Here is a 22,716-nt window from a genome sequence, read left to right on the forward strand (position 1 = left end):
GGGCCTGGGGCCTGGAGCCTGTGGGGCCTGGAGCCTGTGGGGCCTGGAGCTGTGAGCCTGTGCGTCCTGGAGCTGTGAGCCTGTGGGGCCTGGGGCCTGAAGTCTGTGGGGCCTGGAGCCACAGGTCAGCCAGTGCCCCAGTTTCTCAGGGGAAGCCCTGCAGATAACTGTAGACCCGGGTCACACTGGAAAGGCTATGGGCTTTAGTTGTGGTTGTATTCACAAGACAGGGACAACAAGGAGGACATTGGCAGGGGTTTGGGGCAAACCTTATATTGGCCTTGATTTTAAGATTTCTGGAAGAATCAAGAAACCTGTCACTCCTGCCCCCAGGTTCTGTGGAAGTTGAGTGAGTAGGGGCGGCTCCTATTCTTGCATCTGCCCACCCTCTGTCACTTGTCACCTGTCTCCCCACCCCATGCTGCAGGTGTTGAATGAGACCCTGTGTCCCACCTGGGACCAGATGCTGGTGTTCGACAATCTGGAGCTCTATGGTGAAGCTCATGAGCTGAGGGACGATCCCCCCATCATTGTCATTGAAATCTACGACCAGGATTCCATGGTATGGGTGGGCTCTGGTGCCAGGGACCCCAGCAGCACCACACCTGGCCCTTGTTCCCTGCACTCCACCTGCACTGAGGCTGTGCCGGCCACCTCTGCCACCCACCCGCAGAGCTCCTTGGCCAGGTGCTGACTGGGAAGCTGGGAGTGGGGGCTGACACCCAGTCCCTCCAGGTACCTCCTGCCTGCTTGCAGCAGCCTGAACCCTTCCCAGGCCAGGACATCCTCACCTCCTGTCACCTATGGTCTGAGCCCTGGAGATGTGCCGGCAAGTCCTGCTGTCACTAGCCTCCCCACCCCGTGGCTTCCCGAACCCCGCCCACACTTACCACAACCAGTAACAGCCTTGCCGTCCTCCGTGGAGATTCTGGAGTAGGAAGTAAGGGATTGGGGTGACTCCCGAGAGTTAGTGAGCCACCTTCTCACACACCACCTCAGCTGCTGAGGTGCCCAGGTAGCCCTGGACTAGAGGTAGGAGGACCTCATGTCTAGTCCTGAGCCGGACATCTGCTATTCACTGACTGCTTGGCCTTGCACAAGTCTTTGGTGGGCCCTGAGACTTGGTTTCCCCATCTGTAAAATGGGGTGATCACACCTGTCCCTTATAACAACTCATGTGGCTGTGGTAAGGACTAAACGAGATCACAGGTGTGGACAGCAAGCACCAAGAGGCATCTGGGTTGTTTGTTGTGTCAGGGCAAAGCTGACTTCATGGGCCGGACTTTCGCCAAGCCTCTGGTGAAGATGGCAGACGAGGCGTACTGCCCACCCCGCTTCCCACCCCAGCTTGAGTACTACCAGATCTACCGTGGCAATGCTACAGCTGGAGACCTGCTGGCAGCCTTCGAGCTGCTGCAGGTGGGACGCAGGGAAGAGGGGCTGAGGCCTGGGAGCTGGAGGCTGGGAGGAGGGGCCTAGGGCTGGGGGCTGGGGCTGAGGGCTGGGGCCTGGGACTTGGGGGTTAGGGCCTGGGGGTTGGGGCCTGGAGCTGGGACCTGGGGCCTGGGGGCCTCTCTCCTTCCCGTCCTGACCAAAGCTGGGGGAGTGGTTCTTAGGGGGTTTTCCCTGTCTCCCCAGATCTCATGGCAAACAACGCATGGGGAGAGAGACCCTGTCCCTGGGCTCCCCAGTGTGTGACCTATGACCCCCATTCCCCAGATTGGGCCAGCAGGGAAGGCTGACCTGCCCCCGATCAACGGTCCGGTGGATGCGGACCGAGGTCCCATCATGCCTGTGCCTGTGGGCATCCGGCCTGTGCTCAGCAAGTACCGAGTGGAGGTGCGAGGGCCCTGTGTGGCCCTTCCCTTTCAGATGAGGAAACTGAGGGCCCAGGAGGGGAAGTGGTTTGTTGTCCCCCTCCCATCACCATCACCAGGAGCCAGCAGCCAGCAGCAGACCCAGGCTCCTGCCCCAGCCCAGGGCCTGACCCCGTCTGCACCAAGTCACACTCCCATGTCCCAGGACCATGCCCAGCCCTCCTGTCTGCACTCCTGACTCTGCACCCCTTCTCCGGGCAGCCCCACTCTCATCCCTGGAGGACGCCTGCCCCTCCTCTGCTCTCCTGGCCCTGCTCCAGCCCTTTGAAATCTGGGGTGAACTTCTGCCCATGCTACTGCCCAGTTCCTTCTCGGATGGTCCGGCGCCCCTACGGCAGCTCTCTTGACTAAGGGGCTGTCTTCTTTGCACGCCCCCCAACCTCTCCCAGGTGCTGTTCTGGGGCCTACGGGACCTAAAGCGGGTGAACCTAGCCCAGGTGGACCGGCCACGGGTGGACATCGAGTGTGCAGGGAAGGGGGTGCAGTCATCCCTGATCCACAATTATAAGAAGAACCCCAACTTCAACACCCTCGTCAAGTGGTTTGAAGTGGTGAGTGCAGGCCCCGGCGGAGGACGTCCTGTGGCCAGTGTGGCTCCACTCAGCCAGCCGGCTTCCTCTGCCCCTTCTCGGAGGCTCAGGCTCCTGTCGCCAACACCCCAGGACCTCCCAGAGAACGAGCTGCTGCACCCGCCCTTGAACATCCGCGTGGTGGACTGCCGGGCCTTCGGTCGCTACACACTGGTGGGCTCCCATGCCGTCAGCTCCCTGAGACGCTTCATCTACCGGCCCCCAGACCGCTCGGCCCCCAGCTGGAACACCACGGGTATGGCCACACCCACCCTGCCACCAGGCCTGGCTCCGTGCCACCCAGGGAAGGGCTCCAGGTCTCAGTCCAGTCCAAGCTGTGGCCAGAGTTTTCTCCTTGGGTCTGAGGGACGGCACAGAAGAAGGTCCACCCTGGTGGCCAAGGAAGGCTGCCCAGGGCGACCCCAGCTCTACAGCCAGAGAGGGCAGAGCTGGAGACAGCCTGGGAGGGCCTGAGGGCACAAGGTCCCTTGTGCTGGCTGATGGAGAAGACCCAGGCCTCCCCGCCACCTACCTCCTGCCGGCCTCCACAGCTCCCCCTTCTCTTGGGCTCTCTTCCTCCCTCCCCATGCCCATCTTTCCTCCCTTGACTGCCCTGTCCCCCTTTCCCTCAGAAAGTTCCAGAATCAGCTTTAGTTCTCTGCACCTTCCTGCCCTGCCAATCTCACTGTACCTCTTGCTCCTTCCTCTCCCTGTCTGTCCATCTGTCCATCTGTCCAGTCAGGCTTCTCCAGCGCTGCCGTGTGCTGTGCAATGGGGGCCCCTCCTCTCACTCCACAGGGGAGGTCGTAGTGAACATGGAGCCAGAGGTACCCATCAAGAAACTGGAGACCATGGTGAAACTGGACGCGGTAAGGCAGGTGGGGTCAGTCCCCCGCTGGCTGGGAATGTGCAACTTCGTGTGACACGTGAACCAGACTATGCCCTGAGAGAGAAGGACACTAAGAACCTCCTTTGGCATGTGACTATTGGGGGCTGACCTTGATTGTGTGTCCAAACAGCTCCACCTAACACTATCCTGGAATGCACGTGCCTGCGTGCATGTGTGCATGTAGTGTGTAAATGTGCATGAGTGTGTGCATGTTTGTGGTGTCCATATGTGCATGTGTGCATGTATGTGCATATGCACGTGCATGCATGTGTGTGGTATGCATGTGTGCGTGTGTGTGCATGTGTGCATGTGATGTATGTGCATGTGTGTGTGTGGTGTGCATATGTGCATGTGTGCATGTGTGCGTATGTGCATGTGTGTGCATGTGTGTGGTGTATGTGCATATGCACATGCATAAGTGAGTGGTGTGTATATGTGCATATGTGCATGCATGTGTGTGGTGTATGTGCATATGCGAGTGTGTGCATGCATATGGTGTGCACATGTGCATGTATGTGTGTGGTGTGCATACGTGCATGTATGTGTGCATGTGTGTGGTGTGCACATGCACATGTCTGCATGTATGTGGTGTGTGCATTGCATGTATGCATGCGTGTGGTGTGCATGTGTACATGTATGCATGTGGTGTGTGTACATATGTGCATGTATGTGGTATGTAAAAGCATGTGTGTGTGCATGCATGTGGTGTATGTGCATCCATGTGTGCATGCATGCATGTGGTATGCATATGTGCGTGTGTGCATATGTGCATGTGGAGTATGTGGATATGTGCATGCATGGGTGTAAATGTGCATGTGTGCATGCATGAGTGTGGTATATTTGCATATATGTGCACATATGTGTGTGGTGTGCATATGTGCACGTGTGCATGCGTGTGTGTGGTATGTAAATATGCATGTATATGTTGCGTGTGGTGTATGTACATATATGTGTGCATTCGTGTGTGTGATGTGCATATGTGCATGTGTGCATGTGTGTGTGGTGTGTAAATGTGCATGTGTGCCTGCATGAGCGTGGTGTGTGTGCATATATGTGTGCATGTGTGCTTGCGGTGTGCCTACGTGCATGTACACGTGCGTGCATGTGGGTGCGTGCGTGCGGGTGCGTGCATGTGCACTGGCATGTGGTATGTGTGTATGAGAGACAGAGTGAGCCATCACAGTTTATTATAATCACCTGCCGTAATTTTTACTCCAACAAATGGCACCATAGGCAATGATTACTTATGAGATCATCAGTGTCCTTTCCAAAGGGTCCCTGGGTTTTCCATTCCAGCCATTCACAAATGACACTTCCCTGGCCTGGGTCAGCGGAGGATTTCCAGGTGGAAGCTCCTTATTCCTCCTGGCTCTGAGACTAAGACCCTTCATCTCCCAGAGAGAGACCTACCATCTAGGGGTTGGGTGTGTAAGTGGCCTACAAGCTGCAGACTCTACAGGGAAGGGCAGAACGTGGGCCAGCCTGGAACACACCCCCCTGTTCCTTTGGCCACCCAAAGAAACAACCTCACTCAGACCCTTTGCAGACTCACCAGTCAGAGTGCTATTATTAATGCAAAGTTGGCCTTGAGGGCACAAGGGCTGCCAGCACACAGTAATTTCCATCTCGGCTCCTCCACGCACCCTGTACTGGGCCACTGCCGGCCACTCCAGGCCCCAGTGACTAATTCTGCCCCTGTCTTCTTGGTTCCTCTGCAGACTTCTGAAGCTGTTGTCAAGGTGGATGTGGTGAGTGTGGGGGCCATGCAGGGGCTCTGGGGTGAGAGGGTCCTGTATTGGCAACGGTGTCAGGTCAAAGGGCCCAGCATCAGGGACAGAGCCAGCCCCCGCCCCCGTATGATTGGGCCAGCACATCTCCCCCAAGATGCAGTGGAAAAGAGCTGGGTGAGTGCAGGACTCAGTGCCAGTCCTGCCTGGGCCAGTGGATCACACGGGCAGGTCATGACCCTCTGTGGCCCGTGGCACCTCCTCCATTAAACAAGACCCTGCCCCTTGGACATAGGTGGCTGCACAGAGCCTTACGGAGCCCAAGGTTTCCTGCTAGCAGATGACGGAATGGGTGGAGGCCCTTGGGATTGTCCAGGCAGGAGGGGCCCATGTAGGACTCTGGACCTGGCCAACCTACAGGCTGAGGAGGAGAAGGAGAAGAAGAAGAAGAAGAAGGGCACTGCGGAGGAGCCGGAGGAGGAGGAGCCAGATGAGAGCATGCTGGACTGGTGGTCCAAGTACTTTGCCTCCATTGACACTATGAAGGAGGTGAGACCTCGGGCAGGGTAAGGAGAGGCGACCGCCTCCACACTCAGACCCTCCTGTCCAGCTTCTTTCCCACAGTCCCTGGAGCTGGGTCCCACCTCCATTCATGTGAGCTTGGGATGGCCTTGTCTCACATCCTTGAAATCCTAACTCAGAACTCACCTTCCAAGATGATGGTCCCATCTGCCTTCCCTGGCTTGGTTTCCTTTTGTCCTCATTGACTCATTCCACAAATGCCTCTTGGGTATATGCGATGAGCCAGGCTCCATACTAGGTGCTATGGGAGCCAAAAGATGCCATACCTGCCCTGATGGGCCCCCGGTTTACTGGGCAAAATAGACATGTAAACAGAGACGTAGAGGACTGTGTGATAACAAAGGCAAATCATGGCTTGGGGGAATCAGGGAAGGTGTCCAAGAAGAAGTGACCTTTGTGAAAAAGGAGAAACATGTTCTCAGAGGCCATAAGGGAACAAATGCTTATCAGTAGTCCTTACGACTCTTCTTCTTCATACTGTTTTATTTTACACATCTTGGTCATCGGCACATAAATGATTCTTCCCCTGTTACACATATGTGGGTTCCATCTGTTGGCCAGATTGCAAGTTCCAGAAAGTGCATTTCTCCGCTCTCTTGTTTGTGCCCTCTCCCTGCTGTCTACCTAGCTCAGGGCTCTGACTGGCCACCTGACTAGGAAGGGCACATGCCTGCAGTTGTGTTTGTTTCCCCAGTGGGGCTGCAGCTGATCCATCCACATTCTCTCTCAGGCCCTTTCTGCAACCTAAGCTGGGTGTGATATTTATTAGAGCACATATTAAGCTGCTGTAGCAAGTTAGAGTGACGTAAGCAAGACAGCAGTTTCTTTCTCATATAACATCTCAGAGAGTGGGGGTTAGGCTGGTATGGTAGCTCAGTGGTGTCAAGGACTAAGATCCTGACCTCTTGTTTCTCACATCTGTAGAGTTGGAGGTGACTCAACATCATGTTCTAATTCAAGTGCACAGGAAAGATTAAAGAGGAGAGGAGGCATATGCTTTTCTTTTTCAGGGCCCAATCCAGAAGTTGCGCATATCACTTCCACTCACATTGACCAGAATCTAGTCCCTTAACTACACTTATCTGCAAAGGAGGCTGAGAAATGTAATCTTTAGCAAAGTGACTGTGTGCCCAGCAAAACTTCTAAAAAAAGAGAACAGATCATTGAGGACAACTGGTAGTCTCTTCTCCCACCGTCAAATTGGTCAGGCGGGAGCTGCAAAAGGCTGCCTGTTCTTGTCTCTACTCCTGCAATTTTCACAGACTGCCACCAGGTGGCGGTGGCGACTTAGTTGAAACCCGGTTTCTAGTTTCTAGTTTCCAGTAAGATTTATTCTCGTTTCCAGTAGGGTGGGGTGTGCTGAGTGAAAGAAAATATAGTATATGTTCTTACTGTTATACTTTTCTACATTAAAACAATTTATTAATACCACTAAAAGCAACATTAAAATGCGCTGTATTTTTTAAGTAGAAAATGTAAATATTTGTTGCAAGGTGTTATTTTTTTTATTATACTTTAAGTTCTAGGGTACATGGGCACAACGTGCAAGTTTGTTACATAGGTATGCATGTGCCATGTTGGTTTGCTGCACCCATTAACTGGTCATTTACAGTGGGTATTTCTCCTAATGCTATCCCTCCCCCCTTCCCCCACCCCACGACAGGCCCCTGTGTGTGATGTTCCCCTTCCTGTGTCCAAGTGTTCTCATTGTTCAGTTCCCTCCCATGAGTGAGAACATGCGGTGTTTGGTTTTCTGTCCTTGTGACAGTTTGCTCAGAATGATGGTTTCCGGCTTCATCCATGTCCCTGCAAAGGATATGAGCTCATGCTTTTTTATGGCTGCATAGTATTCCATGGTGTATATGTGCCACAGATGCATAAACCCCTAAGTACCACTAGTCACACTGTACACCTTATAAACTTTTTAAAATCAGCTTAAGCAGAGCACATGGTGGATTTGAAATGCAGTTGGAAAGATTTTCTACTTCTAGTGCATTAAGACTGGTCTGGGCCCACAGTTTGGGGTCAACAGACTCCTCCCCAGGAAACCCACCTTCTCTCCTTTTCATCTCATCTTTTGGCAGCAACTTCGACAACAAGAGCCCTCTGGAATTGACTTGGAGGAGAAGGAGGAGGTGGACAACACTGAGGGTGAGCCCTGGAACCTGGAACTCTGCCTCCTCCTCCCTGCCCCTGGGTAGCTGGCTCTCCTACCCACCTCACCACCTGCTTTTCTTTCCCCTCCCACCAGTCCTCCCAGCCTTAGTAGCCAGGGAAGCAGCATCAGTAGTCTGTGGGCACTGAGCAAGCTAAGGCCCTTGTCTAGGGAGGCTTTTACTCTGACCAGTTCAGCACCCACGGTGATAGACAGACATTTAGAGCCACAGAACATCAGAGCTGGAAGGGACCTCAGAGCTCATTCCATCCAGCATTTTCCAGACTTTTCCATGAAGAAAATTATGGGTGTTCTAAAAGGAACAAATTAGTTTTGGTCAAATTAGTTTAGGAAAAACTGATTGAAACAGCTTCTTTTGGTGCAGGACTTTTCAGAGCCTTTACTGTGCAAATGTTATTATACATCTCTAAAAGAAAGACACAGTGTAAAATATTTCCCCAGCTTATTGGCTCACAGTACCCTTTCTTCTAAAGCATGCCAGCAGCATCTGCACCTGGTGCTCCACTGCATACGGTTTGGGAAATGCTAATACAGAGTGCTATTATTATGGACAAGAAGAGGGAAGCTAGTAAGGAAAGTGAGTGGGGGAGGAACTGAGTGGCAACAGGCCTCCACCCCCAAACCCATGCTCCTTCCTGCCCCTCTCTTCCAAAGGGCATGACGACAGTCTTCAGACACCTTCCCAGGCATAAACTCACTGGGGCCCCCAGCACCTCCATGAGGCGGGCATACTAGGGAGTATTATCTGCATTTGACAGCGCATGGACATCCGAGAGTTAAGTTAGTAAAGCAAATTAGCGACAGAGCTGGGTCTCCAATCCAGGCCTTCCTGCTCTGCTCATTTCTGCTCCACCTCCTTTTCTGCTTCTGGCCAGGCCTGAAGGGGTCAATGAAGGGCAAGGAGAAGGCAAGGGCTGCCAAAGAGGAGAAGAGGAAGAAAACCCAGAGCTCTAGCTCTGGCCAGGGGTCTGAGGCCCCTGAGAAGAAGAAACCTAAGATTGATGAGCTTAAGGTGAGAGCCTGGGAGCAGGTCCTTCTAGGGAGTGCGGGGGCGTTGGCGGGGTGGTGGCGGTGATCCCGCAGGTGGGGCAGGACGAAAGCCAGAAACCAAGCAGCCACCCCCTAGCAGCCTGGTCTGGCTCAGGTGTACCCTAAAGAGCTGGAGTCCGAGTTTGATAACTTTGAGGACTGGCTGCACACTTTCAACCTGCTTCGGGGCAAGACCGGGGACGACGAGGATGGCTCCACTGAGGAGGAGCGCATTGTGGGACGCTTCAAGGTCAGGCCAGGAGCACGGGCCCAGCCCCTGAGCACCCCTCAGCCCTTGCCCCACCACAGGTTCTCCCACTCATCCCCCACCACTGCCCTGGTCACTCCCTCCAGAAGCCCTGGACTTTCCCATGACTCACCAGCTAAAGGGTGAAGGCCCTGCCACATCAGGGTCCAGCCCTCCTGGTGCCATTAGCTATTTCGAATGCCACCCCTGCCAGGCAAACCTACAGCCTGACCCACATTTGTCTCGCCCAGGGCTCCCTCTGTGTGTACAAAGTGCCACTCCCAGAGGACGTGTCCCGGGAAGCTGGCTGCGACCCCACCTACGGCATGTTCCAGGGCATCCCGAGCAATGACCCCATCAATGTGCTGGTCCGAGTCTATGTGGTCCGGGTGAGACTCCCATCACTTCCCCTCCTTGCAAGTCTCTTCATCCTCCCATCTGAGAGGGACCAAAGAAGCTGCATACTGGCCGGGGGCAGTGGCTTACGCCTGTAATCCCAGCACTTTGGGAGGCCAAGGCAGGAGGATCGCCTGAGATCAGGAGTTCAAGACCAGCCTGGCCAACATGGTGAAACCCTGTCTCTACTAAAAATACAAAAATTAGCCAGGTGCAGTGGCACACACTTGTAATCCCAGCTACTCAGGAGACTGAGGCAGGAAAATTGCTTGAATCCAGGAGATGGAGCTTACAGTGAGCCAAGATCATATCATTGCATTCCAACCTGGGAGACAGAGTGAGACTCTGTCTCAAAGAAAAAAAAAAAGAAGAAGCTGCATACTGACAGCCCCAGACTGGGAGGCACCAGGGAAATCATTTGGTCTAGCCTTTATCTTTTCTAGAGGAGGAAATCAAGGCCCAGAGAGGGGTAGCCACTTGCCTAGGGTCACAGAGCAAGCCTCCTGACAGGTCCAGTGTTCCCGCCCCTGCCCTTCACTGTCATAGGACCCTCAGGCAGCCTGGCAGGGGCACTGAATATGAGCAGGGCATGGGAGCCTGCTCAGGCGGCCCTCCTCCCCATCCCAGGCCACGGACCTGCACCCTGCTGACATCAACGGCAAAGCTGACCCCTACATCGCCATCCGGCTAGGCAAGACCGACATCCGCGACAAGGAGAACTACATCTCCAAGCAGCTCAACCCTGTGTTTGGGAAGTAAGTCTTCTTGGTGCCCTCCTCTGCCACACCCCGACTTCTCCAACCCAGACCACCTCTCACCCTAGCCGATCCTTAAACCCTTCTAACTCCACCCCCACCAGGTCCTTTGACATCGAGGCCTCCTTCCCCATGGAATCCATGCTGACGGTGGCTGTGTATGACTGGGACCTGGTGGGCACTGATGACCTCATTGGGGAAACCAAGATCGACCTGGAAAACCGCTTCTACAGCAAGCACCGCGCCACCTGTGGCATCGCCCAGACCTACTCCACGTATGTGGGGCGTGGGGCAGAGGGCGGGGGCAGTGTGCCTGCTTCACCTCCACTCTAAAATGAGATTCAGATCGTGGTGATTTGAGAAGGTAGAAATATTGTGGTTTCTGTCTCAGGCCAGGCCTCTGCCCCTATAGTCCCTGGGCACAGCCTTCAGGGGACAGGACTGCAGATCCCAAAACAAGGAGAGGGCCAGTGGATTGCAGGACAGAGGAGGCAGGATGAGGAGAGACAAGTGGGCTAGGGAAGGTGGGGGCCAGAAGAGGAGGACAGGAAGAGTCCCCTGGGGATCTGGGCCAGCTCTGCCACTTACAGGCTGTGTGACCCTGGCCAAGTCCCTTCACCTCTCTGGTTTTCAGTTTCCTCAGGGGAGTCTCTGAGGTTCCAGAGGAGTGGGCACAGTGAGGGGATGCAGTGGGGCTGGGCTGGGGACACTGATACGTGATCCAAGGGCCAGGGCAGGAGCGTTCAGCCTCCAGCAGCCCTAGTGTCTCAGGTGAGCCTGGGACCCAGGGTAGGAGGAATCAGACTCACTTGCTGATGAGGGCAACAGCCAGCTTTAGAGAACTGGCCACAGCCAGCTGTCATCCAGGATGGCTTAGTCCCACCCAGCCCCTCCAAGCCTGTGTGTCCCCTCCCGCAGACACGGCTACAATATCTGGCGGGACCCCATGAAGCCCAGCCAGATCCTGACCCGCCTCTGCAAAGACAGCAAAGTGGACGGCCCCCACTTTGGGCCCCCTGGGAGAGTGAAAGTGGCCAACCGCGTCTTCACCGGGCCCTCTGAGATTGAAGACGAGAACGGTAATGGGGCACTGGAGGGGGATGCAGCCACCTGCCCCCTCTCCAGCAGATTTCAGAGGACAGGAGGGGCCCACACTTCCCTGGGGAACCCCACAGCCTAGCCTGGGGTGTCCTCAGCCTAAGCCTGGGCTTAGTGACCCTCTGCTTTATCACCCCAGAGCCCCCGCTCCTATGCCCTGCCTCTGTGCTTCCACTCCTCCTCCAGGGCAGCCCCACCTGTTTTCTCTCTGTCCAAATCCCAGTGAGGTAGAGAGGCTATCTGCATCCCATTCTGCAGATGAACAAACCAAGATCCTAGTTCCAGTGACTTGCCCAAGGTCATGTGCCTCTTTAGAGGCAGAGCAAGGGCAATGGCCCAGGTCCATCTGGCTCTAATCCTTAAACTCTCCTTACTCCTCTGTCCATGAGGCACGTCCCAGAGAAGCAGAGAATTGGGAGGTGTCCGTGCTGGTATCTGATCACTATCAGGTGCTGGGACAGGACGTGGATTCTCCCCTCCCTGACTCCTCTCTCACAGCCCAGCAGGGCTCTCCAGTCAACTTCCCCAAGCAGAGGACCAAGGGCACAGACCTCTCTTGGCCCTGTGGGGCAGCTGAGACCCTGGGCAAGCCACTTCTCCTTCTGTGCCTCGGTTTCCCCAGCAGTGAAAAGGAGGTGGGGTAACAGGTGATGGCGTAGGGGCTTCTTTGTGCTCCTAAATCCCTAGTCCCAGCAAAGGTCTCCTGGTTGTGCTAAGCCATATGTGTAGCTGAGCCGCCGGTACCCACAGGTCAGAGGAAGCCCACGGATGAGCACGTGGCACTGTCAGCCCTGAGGCACTGGGAGGACATACCCCGCGCGGGCTGCCGCCTGGTGCCGGAGCACGTGGAGACCAGGCCACTGCTCAACCCCGACAAGCCGGGCATCGAGCAGGTGACACTTGCACGGCCAAGACTGGGGGTCTTGGGTATTGGGGACCAGGGATTCCCAAACTGAGTCAGTAAAGGTAGAAGCCAGGCTTCATGCTGTCCGCTGCATTCCAGAAAGCCTGGCAGGCACCTCCCCAGCAAGGCCCCTCAGGGTAACTTGAATGGCAAGTGTCTTTGCTTTGAGTGAGAATTACATCAGCTCAGGCAGAGATCTAGGTTGTCTCCCTCAGAAGCTGTGATTAGCTATTGGTGACATCATAGGAATTCCTGGCATCCAAAGATGGAAACTGATGAACTGGGTCCTTGACAGAACAAAGGTTAGGAGGGAGAGGAGAGCTGATCTTCCTGGGCAGAGGGAGAAGACCCTAGGAGATCTGCCACAACCCTCTTCCTCAGGGCCGCCTGGAGCTGTGGGTGGACATGTTCCCCATGGACATGCCGGCCCCTGGGACGCCTCTGGACATCTCCCCTCGGAAGCCCAAGAAGTGAGCGGCCCAGGGCCCAACGCTACTCCCTCCCGGCCCACCCCATCACTTCCCACCATGGCCCAACCCTTCCTGTGGGAGGCTCAGGCCCAGATGGCCTTGGCCAGTTGGCATCTCTGGGGCCTGGGTGTGGCCACTGGGCCTTATGGGGGAGAAACTGATCAACCAATCAATAGAGTTTAGGGCCTGCACTGGAGAGTCCCCATGTGCTAAGGCAGGACAATGCCTTCCACCCTGCATCAGTGAGGGAGACGAGCCCCACACAGCACACCCCGGTGCCCTGCATCTGCATGGTCGACGCACCCATACACATGCATCTCATGCACACACACACGCACAGCGTAGCACTCCCATGGGCATTCACACACATGCCCACACTGGCGCACTCCTTCACAACACACAGAACCCCTGCAAACCAGCCCTGCGTCATCCTCACATCCAGGCTAGTGTGATGTTCTGCCAAGTTTTCTTTGAAGTGCCTGCCAGTGATGTATGCAGGAGTGAGTGCCTGGAAGACGCAGGAGGTGGTGGAGTGAAGAAAACGCAGATTTCCCATCCATAAAGCGGCAGATTCGAGTCCAGCTGCCAGACAGTGACTGGATTCAGGGCCGGCTTCAGGGATGGAGGAAGCCACACAGGGTCCCACTCTTGTTTCCATTCTCCTATGTTGCCATCTTGAAATTCTTTGTGACAAGTGGCCCTGCATTTCCATTTGGCGCTGGCCCCGGCAAATCATGCAGCCAATTCTGCCAGGAATGTCCTGGAAACCTGAGGCCATGAGTCGGCTGTTCAGGGCATGTCATTAGGGAGCACCCAACCCACTGGGCCACTCTGGGCTCGCAGCCCTGTCTGCAATCCCAGGAGAGCCAGGCTCGGATCAATTTTTAGTGAATGACTCAGCTTCACTGTTAATAATTGAATTGAACTACATCATTCATAATTACAATTCAACCTTGAGGGGAAAATCCTCTTTGGGGACAAGGACATACAGCTTCCATGGGCTTCCATTGCTGGCTACTGGGCTTGAATGCAGACTTCTCTTGGAACTAGCCTCTGAGACAGACGGTGGCTTCCCGCCCCTGCCCCACGCCACCCCCACCGCCCACAGCCATGTGCCTGGTGGGCCCTCTCACTCATGCCTCTGCTCCCCCCACCCTGAACCACTCTAGCCCCAGCCTGGCCCAGGCCCTGTGCTGACCCCAAGTCTCCAGGGCTTCTCTCTGCCTGCCCCATCCTAGCCCTAGCACCCTGGCATAACCCCCACCCAGGTCTGCTAACCAGCTCTCTCTCCCTGGGCCCAGGTACGAGCTGCGGGTCATCATCTGGAACACAGATGAGGTGGTCTTGGAGGACGACGACTTCTTCACAGGGGAGAAGTCCAGTGACATCTTCGTGAGGGGGTGAGTGAGCAGTCCCTGCATGAGAGGGACTGAGCCGGGCGGGCCCTGCTTCCCGGGGGGCAGGAAAGGAGGCAGAGGGAAGGTGGCTGTGGGTGGGAGAGGCCCCACTGGCCTGGCTGCGGGTCTGGAGATGTGGCGCCCACAGGTGGCTGAAGGGCCAGCAGGAGGACAAGCAGGACACAGACGTCCACTACCACTCCCTCACTGGCGAGGGCAACTTCAACTGGCGCTACCTGTTCCCCTTCGACTACCTGGCAGCGGAGGAGAGGATCGTCATCTCCAAGAAGGAGTCCATGTTCTCCTGGGATGAGACCGAGTACAAGATCCCCGCGCGGCTCACCCTGCAGATCTGGGATGCAGACCACTTCTCTGCCGACGACTTCCTGGGTGCAGAGCAGGGCAGGGATGGGGGCTCAGGATCCAGAACTGAGGAGGGGCAGGGGCTGGGAAGGCAAGGACAGGGACAGCCCCGCCCTGGGGGGACAAGGCGTCATTGCTTCCAGTCTGTCAGAGCCAGGGATGTCTGATGGGGCTCCGCCCCCAAGCACCCACCTAACCATCCCCAGGCAGATGGCCTTAGTATCATAACCAGGCTGACAACAAGCTTTGGACACACCAAGGAGGGGGCAGTCAGTGCTGATGGGGGAGGGGAGAGGCTCCCTAAGGGAGTCGGGAAACCTCCCTGGGCCTCAGGTTTCTTCTCTGTAAAGCAGGGATTCCCCCTAAAACTCTAATCTGCATCTGCAAGCTTGTGGGATTAGCAGGACTTTGACAGAATGGATGCGTGGCAGGGAGTGGCAGGGGAGACCCCAGGAGAGACCCTCTGGGGTGAAAGAAGGACCTGAGTAAAGCGTGAGGGCTGGGGCTGCCCCAGCAAGCCCACGAGGACACCTGCATTGAGGCCAGTTGCTGGGAGTGAGGCAGGAGGATGAGATTTGGGCTCCTGGAGGTCTGCTCTCAGCAACCAAGGGAACGAGGAGCCCAGACCCCTACTCCCACCCCACCCCACCCCAGCCCTGTTCACTCAGAGCTGACACTGAGGTCGCCACAGGGGCCATTGAGCTGGACCTGAACCGGTTCCCGCGGGGCGCAAAGACAGCCAAGCAGTGCACCATGGAGATGGCCACCGGGGAGGTGGACGTGCCCCTGGTGTCCATCTTCAAGCAAAAGCGCGTCAAAGGCTGGTGGCCCCTCCTGGCCCGCAATGAGAACGATGAGTTTGAGCTCACGGTGCGCACCCCCTCCTGCTCGGGCAGTAGGCAGGGCTGGGCCCAGCTGGGGTGCCAAGGGCCCAGCATGTGACTTGGATGCTGGGACCTGTCTGTCCTCTGCAGGGTAAGGTGGAAGCTGAGTTGCATTTACTGACAGCAGAGGAGGCAGAGAAGAACCCAGTGGGCCTGGCCCGCAATGAACCTGACCCCCTAGAGAAACCCAAGTGAGTGCCCTGCCTGCCCAGCCCCTCCCCACTCTGGTTCTTGGAGGCACTGGAACAGGAAGGAGACACTCCTCAGACACACATCTCTTCCTGGGCCACAGCCTCATTACAGGGGAGCCTCCTCCCTGCCCTCTGCTGGCCCTGAATACCGCAACATCCATACCGCAACATCCCTTTGAACCAGCGGATGGGCTAGGAGTACTGGAGAGCAGGACCTTTCCTGGGAAAGGCCCCATTTAGCAGAGAGAAACTACGCTCTTCCCTTCCTAGCTTTTGCAGAAGAGCCAGCTCCAGTGGTGGCCTCGGCCAGCCTTGATGGCCAGAGGGATGCCTAGAACTGCACACACAGCCCAGGGCAGCTTCCCTCTTGGTCAGGGCCCCTCGCTACACCCAACCCCTTCTCCTCCCTGTCCCTCCTCTGCACTCTCTACCCTTCATGCTCCAGCCGGCCCGACACAAGCTTCGTCTGGTTCCTGAACCCTCTCAAGTCGGCTCGCTACTTCTTATGGCACACGTATCGTTGGCTGCTCCTCAAACTGCTGCTGCTCCTGCTGCTGCTCCTCCTCCTCGCCCTGTTCCTCTACTCTGTGCCTGGTTACCTGGTCAAGAAGATCCTCGGGGCCTGAGCCCAGCGGCCTCCTGGGTCTGATACTTCTCACTCCTTCCTCTGGACCAAGGGCTAGGCAGGCACGCACATACACACACACATACATGCACACATCCACAAACACAAATATGCATACATATGCACACACACACAAGCAGATATGCACACACGTGCCACACACAAGTACATACACATGCACTCAAGCACACACAGGCACACACTTAAGCCCACACAAACATGCACAGCAACTTTCAAGTTTTCATGACAGAATAGACTCTCAGAACTAGAAATGACTATTTTACGCTTTTCCATATTAAGCCAGAGAGGTGAAGTAGCTTGCTCAAGGTCACCCAGCAAATTAGGGTAGAGCTGGGACTCAAGCCAAGGTTTCCAAATTGCCACTCCTGTGTTCTTTGCACACCACCTCTGCTCCCAGTCACGTTTCTCCCAGACTCGAATCCAATTTCATTGGCAGAAAGAAGCTGAGCTATGGACAGAGAAAAGGGAAGGGTGTGGCCAGGGTTAGCCAACAGGTCTGGAAATGGCTCTCACCAGTGTGTGACCTCCCAGTCCAGGGCTGTTTCCTGCCCTTTGGAATAGTAGTTCCATTCAGCTCAAATATGTCATAGCCACCATGGCCTGAACACCCACTGCAGGTGCTTAGAGCTCCCCAGGCACTGGCTCACTGTGCCATTGCACCAACCCCAGGAGGTAGGTACTGCTTGTAACCCCATTTTATACATGAAGAAACCGAGGGTGATAGAGGTGCCTAACTGACCCGTGAAAACCATTCAAAACCAGGTGCTCTGCACCCAAGCCCCAGCTCTGTGTCCCCACCAATACTGAGCTCAGCTCTGGAGCTGCACGCCATGTCCTCTGGGAGGCAGTAGTTTGAAAAGGCATATTCAGTACTTTCATTCTGTATCTTGACATTTTACCACACCTATTGTTTTTATAACACAAACGACAGATAGGCTGGCTAGGTGCTTCTCAGCTGGCAGGCTCTGTGGAAGGTGGAGTGGGTCTGCACCCTGACAGTGGGAATGTCGATGAGGGCGGCTTGCGCCCCACAGGGGCCGCTCAGACCCTTGGCAGGGCCCGGTGGGAACAGCCGTTTATGTCCATCAGAAAGGAAGAGGTTGCGAAACACGGGTCTCACGAGACATGGGGCAGCACATAGAATGAGCTAACCGCAGGAGCTTGCTAACGATGAGAAGTGCCTGCAGGGCCAAGGCTGCCCCATGCTGCAAGTAGTTCCCATCGAGGCCTTGGGAGCAGATTCCGGCTCCCAAGGTCCTGCAGAGAGGATAGAGTTTTGTAAGCAGCAAGTCAGGTACTTAGAAATGGGTTCAAACCCTGCCTCCAGCATTCACTGCTTTTGGGGCTGGGGCCATGGCAGGGCTTTTGGGGGTCCAGAAGGACAGAGGATGGGGTGCGCTAGGAGGCAGCTCCTGCCCACCGGCTGACGGGCTCCTCTCTTCTACTTCCCAGCCGGCCCGACACGGCCTTCGTCTGGTTCCTCAACCCTCTCAAGTCCATCAAGTACCTCATCTGCACCCGGTACAAGTGGCTCATCATCAAGATTGTGCTGGCGCTGCTGGGGCTGCTCATGTTGGGCCTCTTCCTCTACAGCCTCCCTGGCTACATGGTCAAAAAGCTCCTTGGGGCATGAAGGCCGCCAGCTCCCGCTAGCCGCTCCCTGGCCCTGCCACATTTCCTTGTAGTGGCTTGGACTCTTTCCCATCTCCCCTGGGCAGCCTGAGGAGCCCAGTGTCCACTTTTCATGCCTTGGGCCCAGAGCCTGCCTGCTGCTTGTGGGGCCACCTGTCCTCACTGCCCCAGGCTGCGGCTTGCCCAGTCCTGCCCCTCTGACCCCTGCCTGTGGGCTGGGGAGCCTTGGATGGGGTGGGAACCTAGAATGGGTCTGTCTTGCCCCATCTGGCTGAGGCGCCACCCTTCTTCAGGCCCAGGCTCCAGAGGAAGCCTCCTGAAATCTTCCCCAGGTCTTCTAAGTACAGGATTGAAGCTTCAGTGAAATTAAGCAAGGACCATGGGTCAGTACCCAGGGCTTTGAAAAGAATGAACGAGCAAAAGGTATCCCTGCCATGTCCCCTTTAGATAGCACTGGTCTTTGATCCGCAACAGGGGCCAGACCCTGTCCACAAGTCTCGGAGTGGCTGTGCTGTCACTGCTGGGCTCCACTTGGCTCCTCTCGCTTCCCAGGGCATCGCCTGTCCTGCCTGTGCATTTCCATAGCTTCCAGAGCTCCCTCTGCCCCAGCCAGTGCCCCCAAGCCCAGCCAAGGAGCTGTGAGGAGCAGCAGAGGGGACTCCCCATCCCGGGCACACCCTGCCCTCCCACCCCTGCCCCCCTTGCCCTTCCAGCCCTTTCAGCTGCAGCTGGGAGCTGGCCCGTCACGTGCTGCCCCTGCCTGTGTCTGGGTTTCTGTTGGCTGTTTTTCTTGAGTGCTGATTTTTCTCTAAATAAAAGAAGTCAAGCACTGAGCTGACAGGTCTGCACTGGTCAAGTTGAGAGGAGGAGCCGCAGGTGCGGGGCAGAGGCGGCAGTTCTCTAGGCTGGTGGATTCCGTACCAGCAGGGCTCCCGTGGCCTTTCCCCTTCAAGTGGCCTCTGGTGGCCCAGGGTTCAAAGCAGGTCTCGGGCACAGGGCTGCCCACCCAGGCTGCCCACAGGAGGAGTCTTATACTACACCCCAAAGGTTACACCAGCCTGGGCCCAGGGGCCCCCAAAGCACCAAAAGAATCCTTCAGGTCTGGGGCCAGTCTGAAGACTGACGATCCCACAAGGGCCCAAAAGCTCCAGCCACCACCCATGGAAACCAGCTTCCCCTGAAAGCAAGAAAGGAGCCCCACGCCACTGGCCTCGGACTCTGACTCACTCCACAATCTCAGCCTGGGGCAAAGTCCCCTCATGATACAGAGGCAGGGGCAAGGGCCTGGTCTTGCTAGACCTGCCCTCTTTAAAGAGATTCAGCCACAACTTTAAAAAGGCTTTAATCATAGTGCAGGACACAGGTAACTCCTCTGGCTTGTTATTTCGACAGGATTCAGCCACAACTTTTAAAAGGCTTTAATCATAATGCAGGACACAGGTAACTCCTCTGGCTCCTTATTTCGACAGGCTATAAAGACAGCCCTGGAAAATCCAGAGAGCTGGCCCAGGTGCATCCCAGTGGGTGATATGAGCTGGCTCCTGCATAGACACCAGCATCAGGCCAGCCCTAACACATCAGCCTTTGGAGGTCCAGCTCTATTTTTTGGGTACCCACAACACCTGAGTGGGAGGAACTTGCAGTTCAGAGTTGATCTGGAAAAGGAAGGGTGAAGGTCATTAAATTTTCCCCAGGGCCCTCCTTCCTTTGCCACCCCTGCAAGCCACACTGGCTCTCCCATGGGCCTCCAAAGCCCTGCATGCATCTCCTCTCCAAAGCTGAGAGATGCTGAACACCCACAGGCTGCCTTCCTGCAGGAGACACGCCTGAGCCTTCTTGCTCAACTTCTGCTCCAACTGTGACCTCTGGTAGCGTTCTTCATCTCCCACCCATCCATTCTCTGCAATCTTCTCCTCTCCTCTCTCCGTGCATCCATGCCATCCCCAGTCTAGCCTGCCCCACCTCTTCCTCCCCGAGCCTCTTGTACACAGTAGCATCTGTGGAAGCAGGAACCATACCGTCCAGAATGTCTGGGTCCCGTCACAGGCCAAGGATCATTACCAGGCCAAAGCTCACTACAACATGCCCCTTTCAGCTGTTGCCTGGGACCTGGGACTGTGCTGGGGCCACAGAGCCCCTGTGGCTGGACTTGGAGCTGGCCTCAGTCACCTCACACATGTGCAACTAATAGCTGTGTCATGACCTTCCTGGCCTACAGCCCCAGCTGCAGGCACCTACACCACCGAGCAGGAAATGTTAGCAATGGAATTTTTCCTTCCTCCTCTTGCCAGGCCATGGGGAAGTTGCCCACAACTATTGTGGGGGTGGGCACAGATGGGGGCCAGGGAATATCTGCCCCAGCAGAGCCTCCTCCCTCATGCGAGGACGACCCTCCAGTCATATCCCAGGCAGGGAACCCGGGCTGGCGGGTGGAAAGAGCCCAGGCTCTGGATGAGATGCACTCTCCAAGTTGTGATTGTCCTTTCTGTGAAATGAGGAGCATCGTTTCCGCCCTGTCCAGCTCACACAGCGGGTGTGAGGATGGAAGAAAGCACAGCTGGAGGCTCTGTAGCTGGGGAGCTGCTCCTGGCTGTGGCACTGCTTCACACAAAGCGGTCCCAGCAGACCACTGGCACCAGAAACCACAGTATCAAAGAGACACTGTCACACCTGAGCTGTCACACTGTCACACTGTCACTCCTGGAGGAGACTTCAGGCAAGATCTACTCCTTTAGCCAGTAATTGTCTCAAGGTGTCACTGTTGATTTTTTACATCACATCGCAAAGCTCCCTTGCCTCTGGGTGGGAGGGGACTCCTCATTCCCTAATCCCAGCTCCAGCCCCCCACCCCACCCGTCTCCTGCCCGCCGCCCACCTTGGAGTTCAGATACTGCTGCAGCAGTGCCTGCAGCTCTGTGTTCTGCTGCTCCAGAGAACTGTTTTCCTGCAGCAGCTTGGCCCTCTGGGTCAGGACAATGCTTTGGACAAAAAAATCAGTTAGAGGCTCACTGAATCTTCCATCCTCTGCCAAGTAGGGGCCAGGGTCTTGGTGTTTCTGCTTTGGCTGCAGGTGGAGGGAGACTCCAGAAGCTACACTCTTCACCCAGCTGCCAGGTGAGCCAGGTTAGCAGGAACAGAACAGACAGGACAGGGCCCAAGAGCCAACCGCCCCACGTGATCCACTCACACAGGAACTGCCAAGGGCAGCTCTTCTCTCCCAGGTTTGGTGGGACAGGGGGGCAGCAAACGCGGCTGCCCCAACAACTGTTCCTCACCTGCCCGCCAGCACCCTCCTGCTCCATGACATGCACACTTACTGGTACTTCTCCAAGGCTGTGTAGAGGGCATCCCAGAGGTTCTGCTTGGAGGAAGGGATTACCGTGGTCAGGGCCTGCCAGTACTCTGAGTCCTTGGAGTTGTTGCGCACATTCTTCTGCACTCTTGGCGGGGCCCGCGAGTCCCTGAAGGCCAACAACACTGTGACTGTCATGTCCATTGGCTACTACCCAGGCCCCCAAGCAGTGCCAGTCACAGGCCTACTGCTTTCCCACCTGTCACCTTCCCACTCAGCAGTCCAAATTTATTAGATGGTGGCAGGTTCTCAGAAAGGACACAGTTTATTAGATGGTGGAAGCTTCTCAGAAAGGACACAGTTTATTAGATGGTCGCTTATCGTCAGCGTTCCTGCCTCGGTACCACCGGTACCTTTGTGAGGGCATGATCAGTGCTTCATCCACCCCTCTCTCTCCCAATCAGTTTACCTCACTGGTTTTACAGCTCGTCGCTGTGCCCGTCTCTTGCACCAGGGCATCCAAAACAGTACTGGAATTGAGTCATGTCCTCTCCATCCCGCCATGACAGCCTTTATCTGGAGGATCCCCACCTCCCACCTGGACAAGCCTCCTGATGCTCTCCCTGTATCTGGCTTCGCCCCTTCCCTGCCGCCACAATGATCTCTCTAAAATACAAGGCTAATCATGGCTCTTCAGCTGCTTCAAATCCTTTTCTGGCTCCCACCACCAACGGGTAAAGACAAAGATCTTGGGCACATTGGACAAGGCTCTCCAACACCTGGCTGGCTCCCCACCCACCAGTGCCACCTCCCAGGCCCTTGACCCTCCAGCCAGACCTCCTGTGATGATTCTTGAACAGACCAGACCTTCCCCATGTTGCCATTTCCTGAAATGCCCTTACCTCCATTTTATCTGCCCGGAAATACCCAGTACCGGTGCCATTTCCTCCCAAAACCCTCTCTGACGTGCCAAATGGAAACGGCCACTTCCTCCTCTGAACAACGGTGTACCTTGAATGTGCTTTGACCATTGCTCTGATCACAAGGCAGTGTTCCCACAGTGCTTACACATGGCAGCATGTCTGCTGAATGATGAGTGAAAAAAGCACAGATCACCACTATGCCCTATTGCTTTCCTGACTCTGTCCAGTGATTGGTTGCCCTAGCCTGCCTTCAGATAGCCCTGTCCTTAGTCCTCGTATCGTGCCCAACGGACTCTTCTCCACCCACTGGCTCTGCCTGGCTCCCCAGCCCATCCAGCTCCCCTGGTTCTGGTCTCAGGCAAGCCTTCCAGCCCTGCAGCCCACCGAGGCTTCTTCAGACCCATGACAAAGGCCTCCAGAATCTTGACGACATCATTGGGGTGGATGACCCAGGGATAGGGTGGGGTCTCCTCCTCTTCCTCCTTCTCCCCTTCCACCAGGCTTTCTTCCTTTTCTCCCTCCATCTCCGTCTGCTCTGCCAGCTCCAATTCTGACCCCATGCTTGTCTCCTCCATGCTCGCCTTCTCCGTGCTCGCCTGACTGCAGGACTTGATCTGGAGAAAGATGCAAGGACAACTGTGGGCTGGGGACACACAAGCATGAGCATGG

The 22,716-nt window shown here is 55.8% G+C and overlaps 2 protein-coding genes across 7 annotated transcripts in view; one reads left to right on the forward strand and one right to left on the reverse strand.

Moving 5' to 3' along the window:
* OTOF (otoferlin) overlaps positions 1-18,665 on the forward strand; it is a 102,269-nt gene extending 83,604 nt beyond the window's left edge. The window contains exons 25-47 of one of the 6 annotated variants that reach the window (XM_011950210.1): positions 428-562; positions 1,258-1,419; positions 1,720-1,839; positions 2,267-2,428; positions 2,540-2,702; positions 3,185-3,315; positions 5,054-5,083; positions 5,483-5,611; positions 7,729-7,795; positions 8,696-8,832; positions 8,965-9,099; positions 9,348-9,485; positions 10,120-10,247; positions 10,352-10,522; positions 11,166-11,326; positions 12,096-12,238; positions 12,631-12,719; positions 14,021-14,119; positions 14,265-14,506; positions 15,171-15,349; positions 15,454-15,554; positions 16,000-16,197; positions 17,653-18,665. In XM_011950210.1, coding sequence (XP_011805600.1) covers positions 428-562; positions 1,258-1,419; positions 1,720-1,839; positions 2,267-2,428; positions 2,540-2,702; positions 3,185-3,315; positions 5,054-5,083; positions 5,483-5,611; positions 7,729-7,795; positions 8,696-8,832; positions 8,965-9,099; positions 9,348-9,485; positions 10,120-10,247; positions 10,352-10,522; positions 11,166-11,326; positions 12,096-12,238; positions 12,631-12,719; positions 14,021-14,119; positions 14,265-14,506; positions 15,171-15,349; positions 15,454-15,554; positions 16,000-16,180 — 3,003 coding nt within the window. In that variant the 3' untranslated portion in view covers positions 16,181-16,197; positions 17,653-18,665. Of the gene's footprint in view, positions 1-427; positions 563-1,257; positions 1,420-1,719; positions 1,840-2,266; positions 2,429-2,539; positions 2,703-3,184; positions 3,316-5,053; positions 5,084-5,482; positions 5,612-7,728; positions 7,796-8,695; positions 8,833-8,964; positions 9,100-9,347; positions 9,486-10,119; positions 10,248-10,351; positions 10,523-11,165; positions 11,327-12,095; positions 12,239-12,630; positions 12,720-14,020; positions 14,120-14,264; positions 14,507-15,170; positions 15,350-15,453; positions 15,555-15,999; positions 16,198-17,652 lie in introns of those variants that run through there. The other 5 variants (XM_011950254.1, XM_011950219.1, XM_011950229.1 and 2 more) reach the window with 5 other exon arrangements.
* A 569-nt stretch (positions 18,666-19,234) lies between these two features.
* Positions 19,235-22,716, reverse strand: part of DRC1 (dynein regulatory complex subunit 1) — a 57,093-nt gene continuing 53,611 nt past the window's right edge. The window contains exons 14-17 of the mRNA XM_011950261.1: positions 22,432-22,661; positions 21,150-21,293; positions 20,708-20,810; positions 19,235-19,487 (exon numbers count right to left, since the gene is read on the reverse strand). Coding sequence (XP_011805651.1) covers positions 19,431-19,487; positions 20,708-20,810; positions 21,150-21,293; positions 22,432-22,661 — 534 coding nt within the window. The 3' untranslated portion in view covers positions 19,235-19,430. The remainder of the gene's footprint in view (positions 19,488-20,707; positions 20,811-21,149; positions 21,294-22,431; positions 22,662-22,716) is intronic.

The sequence above is a fragment of the Colobus angolensis genome, unplaced genomic scaffold (assembly GCF_000951035.1).
Source record: "Colobus angolensis palliatus isolate OR3802 unplaced genomic scaffold, Cang.pa_1.0 Scaffold109, whole genome shotgun sequence".
In the NCBI taxonomy this organism is placed as follows: domain Eukaryota; kingdom Metazoa; phylum Chordata; class Mammalia; order Primates; family Cercopithecidae; genus Colobus; species Colobus angolensis.